Source organism: Harmonia axyridis, chromosome 3, assembly GCF_914767665.1.
Source record: "Harmonia axyridis chromosome 3, icHarAxyr1.1, whole genome shotgun sequence".
Classification (NCBI taxonomy): Eukaryota; Metazoa; Arthropoda; class Insecta; order Coleoptera; family Coccinellidae; genus Harmonia; species Harmonia axyridis.
In genome coordinates this window covers 31,964,862-31,983,754 of record NC_059503.1, presented here as the reverse complement: position 1 = coordinate 31,983,754, position 18,893 = coordinate 31,964,862, and the positions used below count along the sequence as shown (strand labels likewise).

At 34.2% G+C, this 18,893-nt stretch overlaps 2 protein-coding genes across 2 annotated transcripts; one reads left to right on the top strand and one right to left on the bottom strand.

Annotated features, from left to right (window-relative positions):
- Nucleotides 1-259: 259 nt before the first annotated feature.
- Nucleotides 260-4,155, top strand: LOC123675871 (glycylpeptide N-tetradecanoyltransferase). Its single transcript, XM_045611411.1, has 6 exons — nt 260-594; nt 936-1,231; nt 1,324-1,540; nt 2,147-2,263; nt 2,331-2,682; nt 3,470-4,155. Exons 1-6 carry the CDS (start codon nt 503-505, stop codon nt 3,890-3,892), a joined length of 1,497 nt encoding a protein of 498 aa, XP_045467367.1. The 5' UTR covers nt 260-502; the 3' UTR covers nt 3,893-4,155.
- A 3,195-nt stretch (nt 4,156-7,350) lies between these two features.
- On the bottom strand, nt 7,351-18,321 carry LOC123677022 (gamma-tubulin complex component 5-like). Its single transcript, XM_045613427.1, has 13 exons — nt 18,165-18,321; nt 17,696-18,091; nt 17,416-17,636; nt 15,152-15,338; nt 14,911-15,100; nt 14,529-14,829; nt 12,319-12,366; nt 12,104-12,258; nt 11,743-12,043; nt 11,474-11,690; nt 11,038-11,335; nt 7,678-7,955; nt 7,351-7,555 (listed from the first exon to the last, which is right to left on the bottom strand). Exons 1-13 carry the CDS (start codon nt 18,222-18,224, stop codon nt 7,403-7,405), a joined length of 2,805 nt encoding a protein of 934 aa, XP_045469383.1. The 5' UTR covers nt 18,225-18,321; the 3' UTR covers nt 7,351-7,402.
- Between the last annotated feature and the right edge of the window lie 572 nt (nt 18,322-18,893).

The following is an 18,893-nucleotide window of genomic DNA, read 5'->3' as shown; positions in this document are numbered from 1 at the left end:
GGAAATGAAGCTAATGATTAGACATTTCGGATTGACACTACTTTATTGCCTTACATTAAACAAAATGTAATCAGTGAACACACCAGTATCAACGCTAATATCAATCGTACTATGAATTATGATTTTATATTTATACCATAAACATCAACAAGTTACAAGATCTAACCTCTTCTTAACCTTGAACTACTTATGTCTACTGTCATTTTTTGTTAACAAGGTACATATAAAAGATAAAAAAATTTATCATTTGAGCTAAACTGAACTATATATATGCAAAGATCACATTCACTCAAGTAAATTATTGTATAATACTGAAATTAGTACTACTTTCATAAAAAAAACTCTTATGGTTATAGAAAAGTATTTATATAAGAAAATTAGTTCAATGATAAGAAACTTTATAAAATTCCATTTATTATGACGTATGACATTGCATTATATCTTCTCTGAATCTCTGTGTACTTTCATTAGTTAAAGTTATTGTTGGTTATAATTTGGAATCATGTCGGAAAACAATGATAATGATAAATCAATTTTAGATTGTTCTAAAAATGGGTTGGGTGAGAAAATTACCAGTCCTCCACAAAGTAAAAGGTGAGTTGTTAAACTGATAGATTTTTTGAATGAAGTATCTTTTTGTGGTTGTTGTCAGTTCATGATTCATATTGGGTTTTCATTTTGTATTTCCGGTGAAATATGGAACGATTGGTAAATCTATAACGCTATACATCTTGCCGGTTTGCTGGACCCTTTTGGGTGAGCGAAACGAAATCTGAATTGGTATCAGTTTCATTAAGTTGATCAGGATCGGTTTTTAAAATGTTCATTTTCATAGTTACCCTTCTTGCAAATATACATAGAAGTAATTTATTTTTACAATTTAAAGGCTATATCCTCTATACATTCCAAATTTTGAATAACATGATTACTTTCAGTTCCAAAAGAAAAAACAAATCAAAAAAACAAGAGAATCACAAAGCAGAAAATAATCTGGATGAGAATGGAATACAAGAGGATGTTAAAATGAATAAGAAGGACACTAATAAAATTAAGAAAGAAGTAAAAGCTGAAGATTTGAAGAATCTAACTGGAAATGATAATACAATCTCTATCAAGGACTTGAGAGCTGCTATGGAAGCTCTCACGATGGCACAGAAACCTGCTAAAACCACTGAAGAGGCTTTGACAAAACAATTTCAGTTTTGGAAAACGCAGCCTGTACCACAACTAGGTGAGATTTTTATTTTCCATTCATATTTTCCTTGAAAATATCATTTAAATTAGACATTCCTTCTAAAGATATACATTACTCTCCTTTTTTAGATGAAGAAGTCACTGTAAGTGAAGCTATTGAATCAGATAAGGACCCTTCTGAAATAAGGAAAGAACCATATAGTTTACCAGATGGTTTCCAATGGGATACATTGAATCTTCAGGATCCTCTAGTATTAAAGGAACTTTATAATTTATTAAATGAGAATTATGTGGAAGATGATGATGCCATGTTCAGATTCGATTACCAGCCAGAATTTTTACAATGGTAGGTGGTTATAATTCTCTCCATCTTATTTCTCTTTTGAAATAGACATAGATATAATTTACATTCATTTTTTTCAATAGTTTGGAATCATTCAATGAAAAAATATCTCTCCTGAATCTGCAAACTTTTTTCAAATGAATTGAGGTAATCTGAACAAAATAATGAACATATAGTGTGAAATGAGCAGTTTTTGAGTGTTTATTCTCCAAAGAGAGCCTGGATCCTACTAAGTTATTATCGATTGATATGTTAATAGTCAATTGATAATAAATTAGTAGCATCCATGCTCAGATTGTCCTATCATACAAAATTGAATAAATATATTCTTATACAAATATATACAGTTTTGTGTTCTCAAAGGATTCAATTGGTGCATGAATTAACAAGCGCTCTAAAGTTCCTGACTTAACGGTACTGCTTTCATCATTTCCTATTGAGGAACCTATAAAATGCATTATTAAATGAAAGAGTATTTTGATTAATTTTGATGAAAAGTATTTGCAAATTTTTTTTTGTTTAGTGGAATAGTAAGAATGGATAAATTCTATTATAAAGAATGGCTTGTTCTCAATATATTGCTACGTAATGTTTTCATCTGAATTTCAGGGCACTTCAACCCCCTGGTTGGAAAAAAGAGTGGTTATGTGGTGTTAGGGTAGTAAAGAGTGGCAGACTGGTTGGATTCATTTCTGCAGTACCAGCAACGCTGCATATCAAAGAATCGTAAGTTGAAGAGTGAAGACATCTGGTCGATATATAATATTAAGAATACCTTGTGATGTTTTTGCAGTGCAAAGCCAATGGTGGAAATAAATTTCCTTTGTGTACACAAGAAGCTGCGATCAAAACGTGTAGCGCCTGTGCTAATTCGTGAAATCACTAGAAGAGTCCATCTTCAAGGCCTCTTTCAAGCAGTCTACACTGCAGGAATAATTCTGCCTAAACCAGTTACTTCATGTCGTTACTGGCACCGATCACTCAATCCCAAGAAGCTGATTGATGTAAAGTTTTCCCATCTTTCACGCAACATGACCCTGCAGAGGACTCTAAAACTGTACAAGCTGCCTGATACACCAAGAACTCCTGGTTTCAGAAAGATGACCAAAAAAGATCTTGTTCCAGCTCATAAATTGCTTAGTGAGGTGAGAAAATGAAAAGACAGATTTTACAAAACAAAATTTTACTTCAAATTAGTTTATTATAAAAACTATCTAATGCCTACCAATAATATTATGTGGTTTCTATCAAGAGTAATTCAATAGTCTAAAAAAAATCCTTTTGTAATATCGTAAAAGTTCAAAAATCATGCGTAATCCTACAAACTTTGATTTTATTAATTTTCCATTGTTATTCAGCTCTTTGGGGAATGCAATGACTAAGTAATATCTTGACACACACAATAATGGTTCAAGGCAAAATTTCGTCAAAGAGGCTTTGTATAAACCACATTTTTCCTTTTTTCACACCTCGATTTCTCAAATTCACCTTAGAGGGTCTAGTGGATTACATAAAGGTGTATGTGAAAAGTCATCCCCACCAGATAGTTGGTTGAGAAGACAAGCTTTTCAATAGATTATTAATGTGTCTGATTCAAAAATAATTAGACTAGTAAAGTAAAACAATTACTAGATCTAGTACATAAGTGATGGATCGAAACAAAATCAGTAATAATCGATTTCAGTACTTTGTCTAATGTTAATATTGAATTAAATCAAAATAAATGCTATCCTAGCAAAATCTTGCCGTGAAATTAAACAAAGTTATTTCCAAAAAATATCTGCCTGAAAGTGAAACGATAAAAAAAGTTATCCAATACCCTACAGCAATAAATATCCTTTATTTGATTCAATTTACCAAACTACTGCTATAGAATTTAAGTTATATGATTGATTGTATTTGACTCAACTATTAAATTTCTTCATGTTGTAGTATCTAAGAAAATTCAGCTTGGCTCCTGAATTCTCCCTAGAAGAATTCACCCATTTCTTCTTACCACGCCCCAACATCGTTGACAGCTTTGTGGTAGAAAGAGAAGGAAAAATCACAGACTTTGTGAGTTACTACACCCTACCATCCACTATTATGCACCATGCAGTTCACAAGTTCTTGAAAGCGGCTTACTCCTTCTACAATGTGTCCACTGTAACTCCTTGGGTAGAACTGATGAATGACGCTCTCATTTCTGCAAAATCCCTTGGCTTCGATGTCTTCAATGCCTTGGACTTAATGGACAACAAGGAGTTTCTTGAGCCCCTCAAGTTTGGTATAGGTGATGGCAACTTACAGTACTATTTGTATAATTGGAAATGCCCGAACCTGAAACCTCAAGAGTTGGGACTGGTTTTGCACTGAGAGTTTGGTGATGATACCCTGCGTGGTATCAAAGATACTCCATTTTAAGTGAATTCAAATTCGAATGTTTTTCGAAGTATAATTTTGAGTTTATATAATTAGTGTAAAGAATTTTGAGTGCAATTGAGCGTTTAAAACATGATATTAAGAGATAAAAATAAGAAAGAACAAAGATTGGGTAATATAATATATGCACTTTGTTCTTTGTTAGACACATTTTTGACATCAGGTTTGATTCATGTAATAAAATGGAAATAAAATAACTGGAATTTGTTTATTTATTCAGTCCCAGAAAGAATATTCATTTAATTCATTTTAAAGGGAAAAAAGAGAATAGAATATGCAGCTATTATGATACTTCGAATATTTTTTAATGCTACATCCCAAGCAATACAAAGAATCTACTGAATAAATGGGTTGGGATTTAAATGTTTTTCAATGCATTGGATGAAAGATGAACTCAATACTAAGTAATGCCACCTCCAGCCCAATTGGTTTGGCGTGATCTGAATAAGAGCCCGTTCACATGACGAGCGGTCTACGCGCGTTTGAATGAGCGGTGGATAATTGGATACCGTTCACATGGAACGCGGTTGCCAAGCGGTTAACGCTCGTTGCCGTAACGGCCCGTATTCAGTTTGAATTCTACATTTTGGTTTGAATCTGGATTCAGTATCAGATTTAGGTGAGAATTAAACGTTTTTAAGTTTTGATAGGTAATTATAGATCGAATAGTTTCTATTATTTATTCATCAATTAAAACTGATCCTACTTAAATCATCTTCGTTTTGCCGATGACATCGTCCTAATAAGTAGCAACATGCAGGAATTGAGCGAGATGTTAAAACAACTTATTGATGCTCTGAAAAAAGTCGTTTTGAAAATTAATGTTTCGAAGACCAAACTTATCAACAACACCACAGAACACATAAACATTGACGGCACAAAACTTGAAAATGTAGAAGAATATATATATTTAAGACACTCAATAAGAATCGGCAAAGAAAATCAAACAGCAGAGATAAAAAGAAGAATCAGGCTAACTTGGATGGCTTTTGGAAAGATGAAATATATATTCAGGAATAACGACATCCCAATAAACCTTAAAAGGAAAGTTTTCGATGCTTGCATATTACCGGTAGCGACATATGGCCTGGAAACTATGGCAATAACTAAGAAGACCGCAAACCAGCTGAGGGTGATGCAGAGAGCGATGGAAAGAACTATGCTCAATGTCAGTCTTAGAGACAGAAAAAGGAATGAAGAAATCCGACAAAGAACTAGAGTCGTAGATATTATAGCGCGTGTTGCAGAATTGAAGTGGCAGTGGGCAGGACACGTGGCTCGACAGGAAAAAAAAAGTAAATTAAATTCAACACAAACATCAGCTAGAATACAGTTGTTTAAAGTTTTTCAATAGACTGCCTAATGAAATCAAAGAAATAAATAATTATAAATCATTTAAGAATATAATATTTAATTTATTGTTGAATAATTATAATTAGAACCATTTACTTAGTATAGTAGATTTCTGCTGTTAAGTGGTAGGTGAATGTTATTTTGATACTATTTCTCTTCATTTGTATTTGTTCTACGCGTATCTCATGATTTCTAAATAAAATCATTTTTATGTGGTCACATAATAAATATTTTTTCTTCATTAGCATCTCCTTCACAGGATATGATGACGAGTTCTTTCCAAGCCCGTCTCCTTGAGTTTTTATCTGAATATACACTACTTGTCATGTCGCATATTACAGGAAAATTCTCAATTTCATCTTTGAATAATTTAGGAGCGTCCGGTTCCATTTTGAAATATTTCTGACCGAACGGATCGAAGGAAAATACGTAAATACGTCTCTGGCATCTATCAGCTCGTGCAAGCGCGGTCATCTGAACTGTTAAATTAGAAAGCTATGATCTCAAACCGCGAGCCAACGCGCGGTTACTACGGGCAAGCTCTAGAACCGCGCTCTACGCGCGGTCCATAAAAACGCGCGGAGGCATGTGTACGCTTCGAAGAAAATTCATGTATGTACTTGTAAATGCGCGGTTTCAAACCGCTCGTCATGTGAACGGTCTCTTAACCTGTGTATATAAATTCTGCTCTTCAATTGACATTTTGAAATTGTTACTGATCTGTCAGGAAATTATTAAGGGTTCATATTCTTCTTTAAAACTAGACTCAGAAATATTCTATTGGGTTTAAGCCCTCACTAGTTGTAGGTTAATTCAAAACTTGGAACTCAATTTCCTCAAGGTAACCGTATACTATCATAGGAATGTGCATTGAGGTGAATTATATCCCAATAAATGGAATATTTGGTAGGGTGTTCTCGTAAAATACCCCTTATTTTCCTTTCGGCAATAAATGATCATCTAGCTTTCCGATCCCTGCGATAGATATCTCCAAAATTAACCTTATATTGCATCACTAGGCTGTAATATGTCTATCTGAGGTGTAAAAACCAAATCTCGATTGATCCTTAACAAACAGAGGAGCAACATTTTTTCTGGAGACATTCATCATTTTATCTCAGTGATATGAGTTTCTACCTGGGAGGTCCAGATTCACTAACCTTTTTACTAGACTGGATGGCTGATATTTTTTATCTCGATTTTTGAGAAAATACCGATAGAATACATCAAGTACATGTATTAAGCATTTTAAGTTAGAGGTGATCTCTTGAGATTGATCGGTCAGGGCTTCTTATCTGGTCAAGTGCAAGTAAGCACTTTCCCTTTCACAGCAGCAGCAGGGTTCCACAGGGATATGATTTAGGCCCCTGCTTTTCATTACATATTTAAGCGACTTATACCATGGGATTGAGACTAACAGTGCATCGTTTGCAGATTATAGTAACTTTACTGCAACCCACTATAACACCATAAAGATCTGTTAAAAGACTCAAATGGAAAAGACAGCCAAAATAATTAAAAATATTGCTATTTCCTACAACACGCAAGGTTCGAAACTGTTTGTAATGACAAACAGTTTCAACAGAAGGACTTTGGAAACACGATCACTTGAGATCTGTGAGAGAACTCGAATCTCCAACATTACAAAAAAGGCCAATACTAAGATATATCTTATTTGAAGCAGTTTTGAAAATCACTCGATAAAAATGATGCTCAAACTGCATAAATCATATGTACGACCAAAGCTTGAGTATGTATAGGAGTTCTTTTTATATAAATGATATTGAACAACTTGAACGCACCGCCGAATTACTTAACTTCCACCTGAATTGAAAAATTTATTTTAAGAAACCAGGATATATCGGTTAAATCTCACCACATTGAAGAACCTCTTTCATTCAAAACTCTTCTTATACAAAACACAAAACCTTAAAAAGAAATTAATAATTTTTTATCTTTCAATATCTATTTTGTTGGTTATTGGTAAACATCATGGTACTTCATAATTTACCAGTTAGTTTTTGTTAAAACATGAGAAATTTCTTCAACAATTTATTAATCAATTCTTACAAAAAAATAATAATTATTATTTCAATAATTCAAGAGATATTCTCTATTCACTTTGGACTCTATATTTGTTTTACATTTTTCACACAATATATGGGTTGAATAAATAATTTGTCTGTCTAAAGCCATTTCCAAATCATTCCATAACATTTTCAAGATTTTAACACAATGGAGCACCTAGAACAAATAAGAATTCTTAATTCTAGTTGTTGGTCAAGATCTACATCAATAGAAAACACATTCCCCGATTTGACCACATGAAATTCTCCAATTTATAACTGATACTTTGATCTACTCACCGAATTGAAATTGTATTCGTTCTTTTTATCATTTAGAATAACCACCATTTTCTCAACCTCTTCAACAAAATCACAATGTGATTTGATAACTGAATCAAGATCATTCGATTTCTCAAAATCCAACTCGAACTGTTTCAAACATTTCATCAGACAGAAACAAAGAATGTAGTTGTGTATAAAATTCAACAATTGTAGCAATCTAAATCTAAGTACATATAATTTCCTCATGATAGTCTTCACACGATTACTACAATTTTTGGAAACGCCTCCAAAAATATCTGAAATAATTATATACTCAATATACAGATATTGAAGATTTGAGTAAAATAACAAGGAAAATAATACATTTACACATAAATGCCAAAACATATGAATTTTACATATTCTTATGTATTTTTCAACCACCTATGGTAACTTATTAAAAGACATAACATCGACTGAGTACAAATCAATGTAAAAACTGAAACAACACTTAAAAAGTGCTAGGGATGAAATTGATTCTCTTTCCAAGGATCGTACAGGATTAACTGAATATACAGGGTGTTCTGATTTGTTTCCGACAAATTGAAACGGGTGATAGATCACATCATTTTAAGCAAAAAAGTTCCTATGAACATGGGTCCGGAAATACTTCGTTTCCGAGATACAGGGTGTTAAAGTTGAAAAAATAATTCGCGTTTTCTTAAATATCTTTCGACTGATTCCAAATAATTGCATGAAAGTTGGTACATAGGGTTTTTTGAGGTGAGAAATTCAAATTTGTGGTCGATTTGGTTGTATTTTCTAGAGGGCGCCACTGGCAATCATTTCGTCTCCTTTAAACCATAGCAACTTTTCTGTGCTACCCTGTACGTCATTCTGGACTGAAAAAATGGATTCCCCTGACTTTTCTTGTTAAAAAAGGTATAACTCATTTAAGTTGCTAGGGGCAACCGTTTCAGAGAAAAACGCATTTAAAGCCAAATCCATATTTTTGTAATCTCTAAAACATGTAGAAACAAATTTGTAATAATTTTAAATTAAATATTTTTTAGAAGTAACAATTTAGAACAAAACAAAATAACATAATAATTTTTAAAGAAGGTGTTCGAAATGTCCACCGTTCTGTTGAATGCACAAATGACATCTTCGAACGATTGATTGTTTTACATTCAACAATTGTTGCGGCAATAGATTTAAAATGGCTATACACAATGACAGATTTGAAGTGTGTTAGGTTCAGATGTCATTAATTATAATTATAGTTAACTAAGTTAATAGCTTATCAACAAATACAGGAAAATGGTATTGGTTACCAAAGGCCCGAACGAAGCATACAAAGAAGAAATCATCTACAGAGAAATTGGATTTTACAGACCTTCAAAGAAAATAAAAACTCAGTATTCGTAAAGCATCCCAACAACGCAATATTCCAGGAAACAGAATATTCAGAACACTTAAAAACAACAATTACATAGCATACCGGCCACTTCTACTTATTAGTGGGCAATAGAAAATCCGCATGCATTCCGCCTTAGAAATTTTCAAAATGAATTTAAATTTAATATTTGAATAGGAATAATTTCATGAAAGGATTTCGAAGCAGTCAAAACATATTAAAAAAAACGCGAACTTTAACACCCTGTATCTCGGAAACGAAGCATTTCCGGACCCATGTTCATAGGAACTTTTTTGCTTAAAATGATGTGATCTATCACCCGTTTCAGTTTGTCGGAAACAAATCAGAACACCCTGTACATATAACTCACAGCAGAGAAGCCCTGTTAGCGCGTGTTTCACTTTTGGTTCAGTTAATGCTAGTGCAAAATGTCACACAAGGAGAAGATAATCAGGTACCTACTTTGGATACCTGATCACTCTGGGATTCTCGGTAACGAAATGGTAGAAGTGACGCAACTCCATTTATTGGATCAGAGCTTTCTGCAGTTTCTGCGCCAGCCATCAGTCGATGGTAATTAAGGAATGAGAAGAAAAGAGAAAGCTTGTGTTGTTGCAAACTATCAGTGGACAAAGGCAGGCCAAGTTATTCCTCTCCAATTTGTAGGGCTGGACTAGAAAGGTCCTTTCACTCAGTACACATACTTTTTCTCTCATCCAACGCAGAATGTATTGCTCTTTAACTTTTGTATGGCCAACTTTATTGATAAATGGCATAGTTTAGATGATATTACCGAAAACTAACTTTTTCATATACAGGGTGACCACGGGAAGTATTTACATTTTTGATGCGACTGTACTCGGCCTTGGCAAATTAGGGGGGTTGGGCGGGCGGTCATTTACCTCCTTAGCAGTGGCCATTTAGGTATTCCAGTCGCAATGGAGCCGTGGACAGTTCAACATCGCGTGTTTCCGTACGATTCTTATGTAAGAAACAATGATTCAGTGGTAGCGGCTCAGCGTGATTTTCGCATTCATTTTAACGTAGGACGGCGTGGAGCTGTACCTACCCGACCAACGATTACGGACCACAGGCAACATTATGGCGAAAAAACCACCAGGCGCTACACGAACAGTGAGGACTCCAGAGAACATTGAAAGAGTGAGAACAGCAATGATTACGAGTCCTGGTCGTTCAGCTCGACGGCACGATTTTTTTTTTGTGGGGACATTTGAAGGAGAAAGTTTTTCAACGCAAACCTCGTAATTTGGAAGATTTGAAGGAGGCAATTCGTGAAGAGGTGGCACTAATCACCGAGGAGACACTACAGCTAGTATGGCAGAGCTTCCTCAACAGAATTGAAAACTCCATCAGAGAAGACGGCCGTCACCTTCCTGACATTATTTTTGCAAGTTAAATTGAATGGCATATCCTAACAAACATGTCAGAAAAGTAAATAAATTTTTTGTTTAAAAAATCAACACCGTTTTGCTGTTTTCAAAATGTAAATACTTCCCGTGGTCACCCTGTATATGGAAAAATGTTCCAATTTGCAATAGTATGGAAATGTGTGGATCAATAAATGTTTGTTAGTCGCATTAAGCACATCAAAACTTTTATGATGATATATTTTCGATATTGTGATTCTCAAGGAGATTTAAGCATTAAACCACAAAATTACCTATTTCGGAGGTATATTTTTACATTTTGCAAAACTTGGGATAATCAAATTGGGATATAAATGAAGAGCTAAAGAGCAATCCCTTTGTAGTTCTTAAATCTCGGGCCAACAAGCACATAAGTGATTCAGTGAGTTTTTACTCATGTTAGCAAACCCAAGAAATTTGTCCTCCTCAAAGGTACAGTTTACATCTTTTGGCATTACTATGTGAATACATCGTTTTCTTGTTATTTGACTAGTATTTGGCTGAATAATTCCCGAATGATGTCGATAAAACCTCCAGATTCATAAAAATTATCACCTTTAAGGGCGAGTCCATTCAAGGTATGCAAGGCCCATTTCAGCTTGATGAGGAAATGAAATATTGAATTATATACTTTTATCTCTTCCTCAGCTACAACCACACTTAGAGGCCATTTCAACGACACCATTATGTTCAAATGGTTGCAAATATCCAATGGGTCTTCACACAGTTCACTTGATGATTGTAATGTAACTTCGCAATTAGATGATATCAAAGGATACTTTTCAGATATCAAGTCTTTTAGATTCGATGATAGCCTCATGTATCGCCAAGGATTTTTGGAAAGATATTCCATCTAAAAAGAGGTTAACTCATAGTTATAAAGTGTAGTTGGGAGTTAGAATCTTTTATACAGAATAATGGTAAATTTATATAAGGAAAAGCAACATACTGAAAAAGAAATTTAAATTTTTGTACATAATAAAATTGTCACCTCTTTGAAGAACTGCTGAAAAAATGGAAAAATAGAGCCGTCACTGAATAGAAACAGGGCTCTCAAAAACTCAAACAGCTTATCAAGATGATGATCCTCTACAAGTGTATTCTTCACCATCAAGCCACATACACTGTATCTTTCTTTTAGTATATCCAAAAAAATCTTTTCTATTGTATTTCTCAAAGGGAAAAGTCCCTTGGTTATTTTACTTATTCTGCAAAATTCAAATTCAAAACTGCGAAAATATTTCAATATTTGAGCCTTGCCTTTCAAATAGAGTCATGATCTTTGGTTTACATTCAACATTCTCTTTATTGACGAAAAAGAAGTCTTTAAAAGCTTTCATTAAAAAACCATTATTTGTATCAACTAGATTTTCAAGTTTGTCCATGTCTGTAACTGTTTTACATTTATTGGCGCTGATTATTGGATGTTTCAGTGTCAACATCCTTGGACCTTGGGTTTCATCATTTCCTGATAGATTCTTCAGAATATCATTGTCTTTGTATTTGAAGAACTTACAAAGTTCTATCAGGAATCTTCTTATCAATTCTTGATGGAGGGTCTCTGAAAATTTTAAGGATAAACTATATTTTAACTCAGAAGTAAAATATAAAAGGAATATACCTGTATACCTGTTGTAAAAATCAAATTTTCTCAAATGAAACAAAAGTCTGATATTGTTAGCGATATGCAACACCTTACTACAGATTATTTTGATTATGCCATCTTTCTTGAATTCTTCATTTATTGGTTCATTTATCTCATATATAATTCTGGCACTAAGGAAATAGTAAGCAAGTAAGGTTTCAGTTGAAGAATAAAGTGAATATTTTACTTACCTCAGCAAGGGACTAGTTCTATATTCCAATGTTTGGGTGGAACTAGTTCTAAAATGAAAAACTGATAATGATTATAATTGCTTCATCATATCTGTAGTAGATTTTTCAGGAAAATGAAATAATGTGATAATAATGAACACCTTTCGTATTAATGAAATACCTCTATTCGTACAATTGAAATAGTGATTTATCAAATACACAAAACTCGCTTTTTTTCACTTTTAAAACAACAACAAACGTCAGTTAATTTTCATTATCTCGATACAGATTAAACTATGTATATCAGTTTCAAATGTTGACAAGTATCTTTCGAAGCTAGGTACTAACAAGAAAAAAAGTGATATGGCACTTGTGGTGCCAGCTGTGCGCTAGGCCCGTGTTATGTAATATATATGTGGAAAATATTTCCGAGTGTGCACGATGTCCATTACTGATGCAGGTGATTCAGACATTATCAAATCATTGCCCACCGGAGAAGGAGGAGCTCAGTAATACCTAAGTTGTACAGTTAATTAAATAAATTCAGTGAGGAATAAATCTCAAATATTTAATTTATAATTTTCAGTGTTATTATTTTATTCAGATGACCTTAACTATCATTAATGCATAACAAACTACACTGATCAACATTTGCTAGGGATCACTTATGAACTCTTCATTTGTATTTTTTTCAAGTTATCTCGTGAATATCTGTACATTATATGTTCTCTAAGGAAAAAGTAAGATGTTTTGAGTTGATTATATCAAAGTCTTCCTCACTTCATCGGCTCTTGTTCACAAAATCGATTATTATCTGTAGGCTGTTACAGGTGGAGTGAAAAGCAATGTGGTATTTGTTATTAAATCTGTTTTTTTCTCTCGTTCAAACACATAAGGTGACAATAATTGAAGAAATGAGAACAATATCAGCTTATCAGTCATGCAGAGAAGACGTTTGGCTCCTGTGCAACTGGACCAAATCATACGGTGGATACAGGAAGGTTTGTCCCAGCGAGAAGTGTCCCGGCGGTTGAATGTTTCGCAAAGTGTCGTGAGTCGGGCTTGGAATAGGTTCATCCAAAACGACTCAGTAGCTTATGTTCATGGGGGAGGTCGGCAGCGCAGTACAACAGCTGCCCAAGATCGTCTTTTGATCCTCAATGCTAGGAGAAATCCCACTTACCCGGCGTCGCGGCTCAATAGATCACTGAGAGTTGCAACAGGAGTTCTAATTTCGAACCAGACTGTAAGACGACGACTACATGTTCGTGGTTTGAGAGCACGTAGGAGGGTACAACATCCCCGTTTGAATATGGAACACCGGGTTCATCGACGGCAATGGGCTGAGGAGCACCGCAATTGGACACTTGAAGATTGGAGCCGATGTTTTTTTACGGATGAGTCTAGATTTCGTTTGGTCAACTCCGATGGACGTATTCTTGCTTGGAGGGAAAGAGGTCGAAGGTATGCAGAACAGTTTATGGTACCCACAACAGCTTTTGGCGGAGTTTCTATATGTGTATGGGGAGGCATTTGTTTGAACCAACGCACAGAGTTGGTTGTTCTGCAGAACACCACCATGACCAGCTAGAGATATCACAATATGATTATTGAACCCATAATTGTTCCGTTTGCGGCTGTGGGCCGTGGGCGAGAATTTCATTCTAATTGACGATAATGCCCGTCCACACCGTAGTCGTCTGGTTAATGAAGCGCTAGAAACTCATGCTATTGATAGGATGGACTGGCCAGCTCGCTCTCCAGACATGAATTGCATCGAACATGTCTGGTCTGAGATGTCTAGACAATTGTCAACCTTAGAACAACCGATCAATAACCTGGAGGACCTTTCTAACGCTTTACGGGATATTTGGACGAATTTGCCCCAAAATTTTATAAATCGTTTGATCGAAAGTATGCCTCGTAGGGTAGAATGCTTGAGACGAGCTCGTGGGGGACCAACTAGGTACTAGCTTAACCGAAACTTCAGCCTTCTTGTGGTTTCATCATAACATTTTTATGTTATTCAAACACAGAATTTTGAGTGTTCCTAATAAAGTCTTTTTTTCCAACTTTTCATTTTTTCATTTTTTTCTCAAGTGAACCATATTATCAACTGAAAATACTCTGATATCTGACTAAATTTATAATCTTGGAGCGAATATTTCAAAAATAAATTAAGAACAAGTAAGTGATCCTTATCAATTGTTGAGCAGTGTATATTCACTTACTGTATCAAAATAAATTCTCCATCGCTATCAAAAAAATCATTCTTACACAACCATGAGTCGATAAGAGTGAAATACTTATAGAGACTCTCTAGATACATGGTTAGTTTAATATCATTTTCCAACTTTGATGAAGACTGTCTCAGACTAGAATGCAAGTTGCAGAGCAAGCTTGTGGAGTAATACAGAGCTGAATGCAATTCCATTGGTAGTATTATTTGATCATGTAGACTTTTCAAGGTTACAAGTGGTTTGAATATTGGAGATAGTTCATTTGCAAGTTTTAGTAGAGTGTAAGTTTCATCTAAAAATATTAATTTCAAGATAATATGCAAATATCACTGTTCAGTTTGCAACTTGTTTGAGCATGTTTTCAACTGTTTACCTTGTTTCCTAACAATATCTTCTATGTCAATTAATTTCTTATAAATAGGGTCAAGAATATTTTTCCTAATGGCTACACCATAACAAACATATGTTTGGCATGAATCTTTTGTGGAACTTATGAAGTTTCTGAAGAATTCAAGGAGTTCTATATATTCCAGAAATTGTTTGAGAAATGAGTTGAAGGTAACCTAGAAGAGAGATAATTAAGAATGATAAAATAAACTTTTAATTACACTTACATTTCGCGCACTACCTATAGATATATTATTTCTAATGTTCAATTCATTTCCTTTGAAGTAAAATACAAAGGAATTATGTGTTCCAAACATTTGCCATAATACTTCTCTTATAACCTTGTATTCAGAAATAAAACTTATTTTATCTAATCCAAGGAGTCCATGTGTTTCTTTTTCCAAATATTCCTCCCTTAAAATTTTTGAAGGAAAAATAAGTGAATACTACACTATATAATGCATATTAATTGAATATAGTATTGAAAAGTTGAACAGAAAGAAGAATATTTGTTCACTGTTTTGTATATGAAGATTTTGTTGTCTAGTATCAATTTAGATTTTTTTCCCAGAAGCCAGTTTAGTTTGCTGAATCTAAGATCAACTTGTTTCCATGTTTTAATAGGTATTGTTTCGAATTTAGTTTTTCGTCTAGATATAGGTCCATTGATAACATTTGCTGCATAGATTCATTATTGATTTTGATGCAGTATACTCCCCTTTTCTCATTGTGAATGTTACCTGGGTTGATTTGGGCTCATCAACCTTCATGTTCCATTGTTCAAACCATTTTTGTTGATTTTTTCTAAGGCTTCTCAAATGGCCAGTCTTGGAAAATACCCTTTCTGAAGGTACAGATGTCTCAGGAATAGGTATTTCAGGGCTAACTCATTCAATTCTGATCGAGCTGAATTTTTTTCATCCAAAACTCAATGAGGTCTTTATCTCTTTTTAGCATAGGTATTTCTGAGTATTGCTTCAATTAAACAATACTCGAATAGGTGAAACAGGTTTGTTCCTCAGAGGATTTTTAAATGTAATAATTCCAAATTTTCATCTTTTTTCTGGATTATCTTTTAGTGTAATTGGTTGAGATGAAACAATTTTATCTGAATTGGTTTTTTTTTTACAAGCGAAAATCAATTCTATAGAAACCCATTCCTCTATGCAGCATATCCATTCACAAGCATCAAATAACAATCAGGCGACTCTGTATAAGTTAGCTTTTGTACCCACCATCAAACATGTGAATTTGAAGCATGAAATTTTCAAAGCTAAAAATTTTTGCTCTTACTTCTAGTATCCCCTTTGTTCTCATCATTCGCTGCGATTTCACAAAGAGTATCATATATTTCTCTCCATTGATACCTTAGCAGAGTCATAGCGTTAATTATTCTTTCCCATCTAGTGGTACTACGACCTTTAAGAGTTAGTGGAAAATTGTTTTCAATACCCCCACCATTTAGTTGAACTTGAGAAAAATACGAAAAGTTCTTGAACAATAGAGGAAAAATTTGATTCTTCACCAGACTTACAAGCTGCATCGTTAATTACTAAATTCCACGAATTACAAAAACAAGGAACGAAGAAAGCTTCCTGGTTTTCATTAAGAATAATAATAATACTTGACGTGCCTGCTTTTGCAGAAAAGTCAAATCCAATAAAACAAAATGTATGTCTATATCTCTATTTACTTTATGTTTTTTACGCTGTAGATACTTTGATTTATTCCTGGATTTCTTCGACGCCGATGAACAATGCGTAAGTAATATATCTGATTTTCACATTTACAAGACGATCGATGAAAGATTACCTAACACAAGATACAGAGGGCGGTGGTTCATGCAAAGCTTCGAAAACTGATTGGGAATAAAAACATGTGTTCCACAGAAAACATTTGGCATTTTACAGAAACTAGTTCTGAATGCAAAATGGTAGGAATTTTCCATGTCTTGAATGTGTAAACAACTTCCACATAATTCGAAAGCAAAGATACAGTTTTTTTTGTCTTTGTGAAATACATTTCATCCTTTTTAATTAGGGTAATAGGCAATGCTGTTTATATTGGTTGGGTTGCCAAGTGTTATTTATTAAACAGGCGACTTAGTAAAGACGGTTTGGAAATTTCTATTGCAGGGAATATTGATAAACGCAGAGGACCGGACCAACCTCATGTTGTTTTTAAGAATCGAGTCTATATTTTATTTAGAAATATGAAAAGCCGGCCACAAACGGGTCTAATTTGCCGCCCCTCGAAAAGAGGCGCCTGAAACAGTTGCTTCACTGTTTTACCCCTAACGCCCACCCTGGTTAGAGCAGTGTGAGGGCATTCAGTCCAATTCAATTAAATACCCACTACTACTTCAGTTGATAGAGTGCAACTTCTCTAAAGATCACTCAACCCAAATATCCTTTTCCATAATTTGACAGTATATTTGTTACAATTCCTCTTCAAAATGTTATAGATTTTTCTGAATATTATGTCTCCTCACCACAAAATTCCTATGTTAGCTTCTTCTCTTTTACTAGCTGGTTTTTCTGTGTAATACTCATTATTATACCAGGTATGCTGTATAGTAGACATAAGCTCTTGATTTACATCATAATTCATTCTTAATACACCATTAGAAGTTGATTCTAAAATGGGTTCAAATTCTACAATTTGAGCCTCGCTGAGATCTTCTTCTGGAGTTTCAAACTCACTTGAAACCTCCTAAAACGAAAGATTGAAAACTAATTGTAATAAAAGCTGGAATAAATTTATTAACTCACACTTGAGTCATCAAATTGCTCTGGAGTATATAATTCTATACCTTCAAGAAGATATTCTCCCCAATTCATAACTTCTTTTTCATCTTCTTCTTGAACGATGCAGTAATCTTCTGGATTTTCCATGAATTTAGTTGTTGGACTTTCAGACATGTACAAGAGAAATCGAAGAGTGTTCAGAGCTGAATGAAGGTCCTGTTTAGATATCTTACTCATGTACTTATTATATATTTTCCTTAAATATTCGGCTTGTGGTGCAAAACCATGGAATTCATACTTTTCAGCCATTTTTTCTATTGCTAAATCCATTTCTCTTTTGTTCACAAAAGACATAGTGTCTCCTCTTTTCAGTCTTGAAATCATGTGCTTTTCTTTGGTATTTATTATTTCAAGATTATCCTAAAATTTTCTAATTTATACAAGGACAAAACACTGTAACCATCAAAAATGAGATTTTTATATTCAGACTTGCCTTGCCCCCTAAAATATGTCCTATCAAATTCCTTACTTCTTTATTTATTGCTGTATTCATTTTAGCTAATGATCAATAATCTAAAAATCCAATAAAATGTAATCAACCTGATTGTTTTTTATTTAAATGTTTCAATAAATAGATCAAAATTTGAACTGCCTGATCATAGAAAAGAACTTGATTTAGTAGATCTACCAGCACATCAGTGGCGTAACAATTAGTGAGTATACACAACTGTTTTTGAGCGCTCGTCACCAGAACAGAATGCTGCAGGCTGTAGCATTTCGTCACAATGTCTATAATTTTAAAATTTTAACCAGATATGTACTCAAAAGGTATTCAACTAAATGATGACTAACCTAACCTAACCCGATATGATGACGAATCCGTTGTAAAATTCAGTTCTAAGTTCATTTAGGAGTAACATTCGACTAGGGCATCACATCTCATACATACCTATAACCTAAGTCTTCAGTTATGAGGTATCCAAGGGCGCAATAGTCCTGAGAATCAACAAGCGCTCAAAAGCTCCTGACGTCGCGTCGAGCCGGTGCTTTCCTTGATTTTTTTTCTATAAAAAATTGAGGAAAGCACCGGCTCGACGTCATCTTACCGATGATTCCATCAGTACTCCTGGATTGGAACATCGCAATCCTCTGAGATTGGACACCTTTGAAATTGGCTGCGCATGCCTTGCCAAATTATGATATAATGAAAATACTTTTCAAG

Coding starts and splice junctions, on each gene's coding strand:
- LOC123675871 (XM_045611411.1), top strand. CDS start 503: ATGTCGGAAAACAATGATAATGATAAATCAATTTTAGATTGTTCTAAA. Junction 1,232..1,323: donor GCAGCCTGTACCACAACTAG/GTGAGATTTTTA, acceptor CTCCTTTTTTAG/ATGAAGAAGTCACTGTAAGT. Junction 2,683..3,469: donor CTCATAAATTGCTTAGTGAG/GTGAGAAAATGA, acceptor TTCATGTTGTAG/TATCTAAGAAAATTCAGCTT.
- LOC123677022 (XM_045613427.1), bottom strand. CDS start 18,224: ATGAATACAGCAATAAATAAAGAAGTAAGGAATTTGATAGGACATATT. Junction 15,339..17,415: donor GCTAACATAGGAATTTTGTG/GTGAGGAGACAT, acceptor AAAAATTTTAAG/GGAGGAATATTTGGAAAAAG. Junction 15,101..15,151: donor CTATAGGTAGTGCGCGAAAT/GTAAGTGTAATT, acceptor TCTCTCTTCTAG/GTTACCTTCAACTCATTTCT.